General features: G+C 51.0%; 1 protein-coding gene across 1 annotated transcript; it reads left to right on the top strand.

The window, feature by feature from the left end:
* Nucleotides 1–1,617: 1,617 nt before the first annotated feature.
* VOLCADRAFT_97022 (uncharacterized protein) lies at nucleotides 1,618–4,884 on the top strand (the record flags this gene model as incomplete). The annotated part of the gene is made up of 4 exons (XM_002956075.1): nucleotides 1,618–1,822; nucleotides 2,134–2,554; nucleotides 3,865–3,950; nucleotides 4,148–4,884. 4 exons carry the CDS (start codon nucleotides 1,618–1,620, stop codon nucleotides 4,882–4,884), a joined length of 1,449 nt encoding a protein of 482 aa, XP_002956121.1.
* Nucleotides 4,885–8,783: the final 3,899 nt, after the last annotated feature.

Below are 8,783 nucleotides of genomic sequence, written 5' to 3'. Positions count from 1 at the left end.
TGTGTGTGTGTGTTTGTGTGTGTTTGTGTGTGTTTGTGTGTGTTTGTGTGTGTTTGTGTGTGTTTGTGTGTGTTTGTGTGTGTTTGTGTGTGTTTGTGTGTGTTTGTGTGTGTTTGTGTGTGTTTGTATGTGTGTGTGTGTGCGTGTGTGCGTGTGTGTGTGTGTTTGTATGTGTGTGTGTGTGTGCGTGCGTGTCTGTGTGTGTGTGTGTGTCTGTGTGTGTCTGTGTGTGTGTGTGTGTCTGTGTGTGTGTTATGCATTCGCCTTTGATCGCGAATATGAAGGATCACCCGCTTTGGCTAACTTGGCATCTGACATGCATGCCTCTCCCTTGCGCGCTTACAGAGAGTGGTTTGGCAACCACTCTCTGTAAGCGCGCGAGGGAGAGGCATGCATGTCTCAAACTGGATAGTGTATCGTAGAGGAAAGAAGAGAGCGAAAATATCGCATGCAATCCCGTATTAGATACACGCAGAGGGCTATACCGCTAGATCCCCCGTGCAGCTGAAGTAATGCTGCGTAGGAGCTGTGGAATGGTAGCTAAAGAGCATGAGATAAAAGACCGTGTTTGTCATAATGCGGCAATCTGGTTCTATCAGGTAGCTTTCGGAGAGCGATGGCGGAGTGGCGTTCGTTCGGCCGATGGTGCAGAACACGCGGTGGGGTATGTGTGTATGTGTGTAGGGCGGCTGCGTCTGTCAAAGCGAAGAGGTGTCGGTCAGCGCGATCCATTCTTATTGTACGTAAAAGTTTTGCAAACATGGCCTTCTTGTAAAAGTGTGATATTAAGTAGTGGAAATGGATAATTACGCTCTTTGTGAACACGTTTCCTTCTTTCCCTCCCCTTCAGAAAGCAAGGGATGGAAAAGTGGACGTTGGAATTCTAGGAAATCTGACATCTAGTGCTGTCGGGCCGTAATGAAGTCACAATTGCGTGTCGAATTACGTGTAGATAAGAGTTGGATTCGAGCACCTGCGCCCAAGGGTACCGGTGTGCGTGTGGGGGTGGGCGATGGAGCAAGAGTGCATCTCCGAAGGAGGTGCATCAACCTGCGCCCTAAGAATAATTAAAAAAATTCACAGCAAAACAATTTCCTAAGGAAAGGCTCACAGGGTACCAGGAGCAAGTCGTTTTTCGTTCGTATGTTGCAGTGCGTCATGTTTTACGGTACAGATTACACGAGATGTATAAGCTTTTCACAAAGAAGTGTTTTTAAATATCATTTCCTGACTACAGTCGAGGGCGCTGGGACCCTGTACCGTACTAGGGAAGGAACTGTTGACTTCGCTCTCCTATTCTTTCGCCCTTCTAATCAAATGTATGATATATACAGTAGCGATACTACAAACCAACTCCCACTCCTTACGGTGTGCTCACCTATCATGTGCCCAGTGGAAACGAACTTTTGTAGAAAAACAACCACGCAGCTCCACGTAACTGCCTTGATAATATTAGCTGAAATATAATTTCTAGGCAAAATAGTAATTTCAGTAACAAACCGCGCGGCAATGGAGCAGCTCTCTCACTGTGTTTCCGCACCGTATGACTAGCACAGCTTTCTCGGCTTGGAAGGGAGGAACAATAGTCTGTCGTTTATGGGATTTAATATGAGTACCATGGCTGGAGACAGGCTAAGCCAGCATCTGAGTTCCGTGTTGCTCTTCGTTCTCGGGGTAGTCACAGCTAGCCAGGTTTCCGCCGTCTCGCCGCTAACTGGCTTCATGCTATCCAAATCAATTGTGCATCACGGTGATCTGTCGATGTACACGAGAGTTTTTGACAAGCTAAGCAATCAGCGCTGCCTGAACATCACTGTAATCGGTGAGGGTTCGCAGGGATTGCGACTTCGGAAGCAGGATGCAATCTTGCAAGGATGCAAATATCATAACTAAAGCCCTTGTCCTGATCAGCTTTGGCGTGCTTTTTGTCACTGAGTAATTCTTTAGCTGCACATGTAGTACTGTACTTGGAACTCGGAAATTCCAAGAGCCTTAGTGCAGACCTATCTTGCATATTCAGGGCCGGGTTTAAAAGAAACTTGTCAAAAGCAGAAAGCAATTGCGGGCATACGGCAACTGACGTCTCAAGTGCTTCACTATTTCCAACCTTTGTTGACGCGCTGTGCTCTGCAGGAGGCAGCGTGACTGTGGGGCACTGGAACTACACCTTGATTCCCAGCCATCACCGTTGGCCCGAACTCGTCGGAGGGCAGCTCAACGCCCGTTTTCCCTGCAGCGACCCGCAGGGTCACACGGTCAGCAACCAAGCGCACGGGGCCACCTCGCCGGGAATATGGATTGAAAGACTGGTGGGGCAGCAAGAGGTTTGGTTTCGGGGCGTCGACCTGGTGATCCTGGAGACGGCGGTCAACCAGGTAGCGGAGACAGCACAAGCGCAGATGGAGGCGGAGATATTGATGTCACTGGTCATCAAGCAGTCTCGGAGGGCCCTTCAAGAGGCCGGGGAGGGTAAGCAGCAGCAATCCACCCGAGCTTTCACCGGCACGGCGGTGATGTGGCTCGTAGCTTCCACCCGGCGCCAGTCGCCTGTTTGGTGAGTGGCTGTCTCTTACATAAAGGGGCGAACCATTACTGGAACAAAGTTATTTAATATTTGGAGTATTTATATTTGGAGGAAGCTACGGCAGGAGCATTAGAGTTTGCAGAGATGGGTTGTTGTTCAGTTAGGCGGGTAGTTGAGAGTAGGTAAGACTTAGGGGAGGTACTTGATGGTCGGTTGCTGGTCATCACATCCCAAGGCCATTACTCTCCCGCCCCGCAATCGGATGGGTTTCCCCCCCACACGGGGGGATGAGCAGTTGCTCGAAAAGCTTTTTAGAGTTTAGCGGTTGTTGTGCTAATAAAATAAAGCAACATAACATCTCACCGTTACCTGCCGATGCAAACCCTAAGTAACAGCCGTACAGTACGGCATACACACTCGGCCAGCATTTTGAGTGAGAGGCTTTTTCAGCGCCCAGCTACCAAGCCGGTCATTATACATGGCCAATAGTAGCTGGCAATAATCATTCGACAGTGTTAGGCGTCGTTAGGGCGCCAAGCATTGCTCGCGAGGGGTCCTAGCCGCATACAAGGCATGGAATTTTCCGCCGGGGGGGGGGTATACGCTCTGTTGAGTTGGATTGCGGTGAGGTTTATGGTGTGGGTGACTAAGTATCGGACGCCTGGTCAAGCCAAATGAAGGTTCTTAGACCAGCCAGGGAGGGGAGGTTTAGACAGGCCATGCAAAGACTTGCAAGTCTACACAAACCCAAGATTTAAGGCCTGCTGAAGGGAAGACGAAAGAAATAAAGTATCTATAATAACGCAGAGATAGGATGTGTTGACCAACATGAACCTGTTGGTTCAGGAAAGTAAAGACTTCGTCCTGCACACGCAGCTCTATCGGGCTATAGCTGTTTGGCCAATACTGAGCACACCGTTACCCTTGTAAGGGAGCCCAGGCAAGCTCAGCAGAAGCATGAATCAATGAAACCCACAAAAAGTTAAGACATGGAGCAACGCCCCCGTAAAATACTTATAGCGGATTTTGCCGGATTCCAAAGTAGGTTATTCTGTAAAAGAATGTAAGTTATCTTTTACCTGGGCTCTGCCAAACGGCTCTGCTTATCCATCCCCACGATTTAACACAAGCTGTATGTGGTGTACTCTGCGCGTGAATCATCAAGCACTAGCAGCTACTCAAGGCTAGTCGAGGCTTACCGGGGAGTGGATTAAGTGGGTCATGATGACAAGAGCAGCAAAGCTCAGGTATCTAGATATGGTCGCTCCCCCCCGGCCACCGGCCACCTAGGCACACGGTGCCCGCCACCCAACTTTGTACCCGGCTCGTTGCCCGATCAGGACCGGGGTGCCGTACCAACGAACTTCCGATGCCATGTATGCACAGCTGCCTGTGGCCCAGCACCATGGCGTGCCCATCATCTCAGGTGTGTATGTCTGTGTGCATGTCTGTGTGTGTGTGCGTGTGTGGGGGAAGGGAGGGGGGAGAAAGGGCGGCAGGTGCACATACCAGCAGCTCTGGGGCGAGAGAAGGGTGAATAAATACCAACCAACTGACAAACCTTCCATTCATTCATTGCCGCTTCCCTTTGCCCATCGCTGTGCATGCTGTACGACATTGCAGTGATTGATGCCCTGGGCCCTTTCCCCACGACGGCTCTCCAAGCCTGGTTCAATGAGACCTGGTACCGAGGGGACAAGGTCCACCCGGAAGCATTTGGCCACATCCTCTTAGCTGACCTGGTACTTCACTACCTTCATTTGGCATACGAACACACTCGCCTTTTTCAGTGGTACCCGCTACCAAAAGAGTACATTCTCAGAGAGCCCCTCTTTGTCCCGCAAGAAAACCTGGATTTCTTCCTGGATGCCCGACCTATCACCATCGGCTTCGAACACTCGAGAATCTTGGACGCTCGCAGAGGCAGCCCGTGTCAAGGGTGGTGGGTGTATGCAGATGTGCCAGATAAAATGGGCTTGATATCGCAGACGCCTGGCTCGACCTGCGATATTTCGGTGTCGCCGGAAGAGGTCAGCCACCTGAGCGCCGGAAAGGCCTACCTAGTGCTCATGAAATCGTACGAAAACATGGGAGTGCTCGACTTGACGATTCACGCGGGAAGAGCTGCCGCTGCAAATGGGACTTGCGAGCGTTCCAGCAGTGGCGGTGCGCCTGTCGTCCTCGGGTCGATTAGTGTGGATTTGCTTTGGGCGTCAAAAGCGTCGCTGGCCGACGTGGTTGCCTTCCCCTTCAAACTCCCGACAGCGGATGGTTCGACGTGCCTTCTAGCAAGTTTCAGCGTAAAGGAAACGGACCGGTCGAAAAACAAGGTGAAGGTGCTGGGCCTTCAGTTGTTCTGAATAGCTAGCGAGCGACCTAGCTGTTATAAAGCCTCTTGGCAAGGGGGCCAAGCAGAGCGTGTACATGTATGTGTGTATGTACGTCCTTACACGAAGTGGTTTGTTTTCCAAGTATTCTGCCAAGGCTCAGTTTACATGCTATATAGCCCCATCGGGGCGATGATAGTCAACGATGCAGGAGGAGGAGGGGGGAGGGAGGAGGGAGGAAGGGGGGAGGAAGGAGGGGAAGGACTCACAGCGATAATGATGGAGCGCAACAAACTGCTCACAAACAAACAGCCGCAAAAGCGTCCCCTACTTGCCAGCACGGTAAGTACTGTGCTATGATGATCTCCAAATCGAAGTACAAAGTACACACACACACATACACACAGACGCATCCGTGTGGCAAACAGGAGCCACCAGGGCCCACCCGGCACCGAAACCATGTTCTGTCGTCGTATATTGCAGAGAACCTTGGGTTACCGCGCAAGGTGGCTGGAAGCATCGTAACAACTTTCCTGCCTTTTTGGATTTTGTGTGATGGGGACCTATAGTTAAGGGGTCGGTGTGTTGACCCCATGTGCCAGACCAGTGGTCCCCATCATCTAGTTATTTGAGGGGCCTGCTGGTGGCGGAGAGAGAGAGAACAAGATGGAGGATAGATAGATAGACAGACAGACAGACAGACATAGAGAGATAGAGAGAGGGGAGAGAACGAGAATAAATGTGTGTGCATTCATCTGGTCAAGTCCGGATTTGCGAGGCAGGCACGAACTGGGGGGTCTCTAATATATTATATAATGGTGGGTGGTGGATCAGGCGATTGCATAAAATGGCTAGAAATGGATATATGGAATATGTTGGGGTGCATATGTGTGCACTTGTGTGTGAGAATTCATTTGTGCGTGGGTAATGTATGTGCATATATGCATGCCGGTATGTATGTATGTATGTGGCTTTGGTGTGTAGATGTACGTGTATGTGAGTACATATGCACTGTTGGCCCGCTGGTGTGTCCCCGGAGAGCTACGTTGTGGCGGGGTGGTGCACACTCCCCTGGGAGCCTAGAAAGTAGAGAATGAATACGGTTAGCATGCTGTGTATGAAAAAATTACGTCGGACTGTAGGATGGCGTGACTTGCATTTCATCGGCTTGATGGGGCTCCCTGTTAAGCAATATGGAAAATTGCTGATTTTGTTTGAAAGGGTTGGAAGTAGAAGGAATCTGATGGCGACTTATGCCCTACATGAAAGGCAGCGTTGGCGATTTAAGGAAATCCGTTTGCTGCATATCAGCACATGCACGTGCACATGCACTTCTGAGTGTATGTGACGTGCTGGCTCTGGCACTGTTGATGTTGATAATGGTCAAGAGGTGTGGTGCCTGGTACTTGTAATGGCCCACGGTGATTTAATGCTGTACTATGGGATCCCTATATGTACGACTGCAATAAATTACATGATTTGGATCTAGATCTGGATCTCTCCATGCAGACAACCCGCATCAAGAAGGGCCAATTGAGGACGACAGTCCCAGTGGTGTTGTGTGGTCAAATTACGGGATAGACGCCCCACCACGAATTACGGCACCCATACACCCACACACCCAACCTATCTCTACCCCTCGCTGCCCGTAACCCACCTGCCCACCATGAGACAGGATGAAAGCACCAGCGATACACACATGCATACCCAGGTATACGCACACACGGCCCATATATGTCAATTATACGCTTACATACACAATTCAGGCACTACTGGTAACACACACACCGATGCTCTCGGAGGTTTCAGGATCAAGACCTGTCTCGGTCGAAAATCCTTCCGTATATGGAAGGTAAGAGTGCCCCTGACTGATGGCCGTTGTTCTCCTAGGATAAAGTGAACTGCGAGCTGACCAGGAGTGGAGTTAGAGTCACCGTAGATTCGGCAGATTCCGTTAGATGCCGGTGATGGGAGCTGAACCTGGACAGTCTACTGAGAAGTTGGCTAGGGTGACTGGATGAGGGTGCCCTGAAATACCGGGGAAGGCAAGTTTTTGCCGGGTAGCGGCCACGGGTGAAGATATGACCCCCCTGTCCCACACACTATACATATATATACATAATAGGCAGGCGGCTGGCAGAGGTTAAGGCCTGACTTCTGCTGCTGGAGTGTCTGGGTTTAAATCTGCCTGCCTATTTCTCGGGTGTTTGAGGAGAGTTGAAATGAGAGGTGACTCCCCATCTTATGGACGGTGTAGGACGTGATAATATCAACATGCGAGCTGACCAGGAACTAAGTTGATGCGCCGTTGATCCGCTAGATTTGGTTGGATGCTGGTGGTGAGTTGCTGAACCCAACGAATACATTCTGAAGTCGGATGGGGTGAACGGATTACAGTGCCCCTCTCGCAGGGGAGAGCAGGGAACTGCCTCAGGAAAGGGGGCCACTGATGAAGCTATACCACCCTGTAACAACATACATATGCACATGCGCATCGGATTCCCAAGGTAATTTTTCCCTCGAATGCCGACTTAAACACTATTCACAATATGCTATTAATTTCTATACTAATGTATGTAGGCCATGTATGCAGGCTTCATGGTTGTCTTTGTCACACAATGGTTGCTTAAGGCAATCAGGAAAGCAATTTCCTGTGCCGCCGCCCCTACTGGACTGTCGGTGCAGAGGTGATGACCCCCTTCTTCACCGCCCGAAGTAGCATCCACCTGCGTCCTGCCGCAAGCTGGGAAACCCCATAGCCCCGAAACCACTTCCCTATCTGCAATACTCTCCTCCGCATAATCACCATCCATCTCGTTCGCCATCGCGTTGCCCTTGCTCCGGGAAGTGTGCAAACCGCTGCCTCTGCCACCACCACGTGCAGCAGCAGTGGTACCATCATCATCATCATGATGTGCAGCAGCGGCGTCCTGCTGCAGCTGTAGCTGCTGTAGCTGTGCTTGTGCTTGAGCCAGCGATGCTTCCAGCTTCCAGATTCACCCCAGCAGCATTTAGAAGACCCCGAACGGTCTTAACTGACACACAAACTCCCACTCATCTTGGGACCCTCCACATGTGTCTATGTGCCTGCTTGTACGGCATGTATCCAATGTAAGACATGTATCCCTCGCCCCGACATGTCCAACACCCCGACACGACACAACATCCCTCTCACTCGCTGTCCACACTGTCCTGTGAGGTTTGTGGCCCTCCCTGGCGGTTGTGTTGGTGGTTGGGGTTGTTGGAATTTGGACGGGCTGGTGACGGTCTCTGTCGCTGTTGCTGCCGCCGCCACCCTCTGCGCCGGGGCCAGCGAGTGAACCACCACCACCACCACCACCACCTGGACATCACCGTGGTGCTGGTGCTGGTGGTGTTGGTGTTAGTGTTGGTGTTACAGGGTACTTACACTTGGCTGTATACTAACATTAAGTTCAAATACTCACACCTGGCTCAGAGAATCATCCAAGCGATAAGTAACTAGTTAAATACATTAATAGAAATTAAAAGTTCTCTAAAAAAATCGCATAAAGGATCTCTGTACGCGAAAAGCCGAAGGGCCCAGTGGAAACGCCTTGGACACTTAGTTGGTGTTGATGTTGTGGTCAGTGGTGGGGTCAGGGTGTACGCAACCGAGGTTTCTATAATCGAGGTGGCCGGGGCCAGCAGGACCACCGCAGGCGGCTACAACAGCCCCACATTTGGTCGATCCGTTCGACCAGGATTCGGAACCAATCGATGTAGGTCTTTTGGCGAGAGGCGTGCGATTCGACTTGGAGCCACGCCCAGCCATTTTTCGTATTCGATACCTGGTGGTAGTTCAGTTGGACCCCGAACTGGAGCAGCTTCCTCGGCCAACGAGCTTCATCACGGCCAGCTCCCAGGCGGGGAACGTTCGATTATTTCTACTTGAGTACGGGGACTTGTGCTCT

The sequence above is a fragment of the Volvox carteri genome (assembly GCF_000143455.1).
Source record: "Volvox carteri f. nagariensis unplaced genomic scaffold VOLCAscaffold_57, whole genome shotgun sequence".
Classification (NCBI taxonomy): Eukaryota; Viridiplantae; Chlorophyta; class Chlorophyceae; order Chlamydomonadales; family Volvocaceae; genus Volvox; species Volvox carteri.
This window is presented reverse-complemented; position numbering and strand designations above follow the sequence as displayed.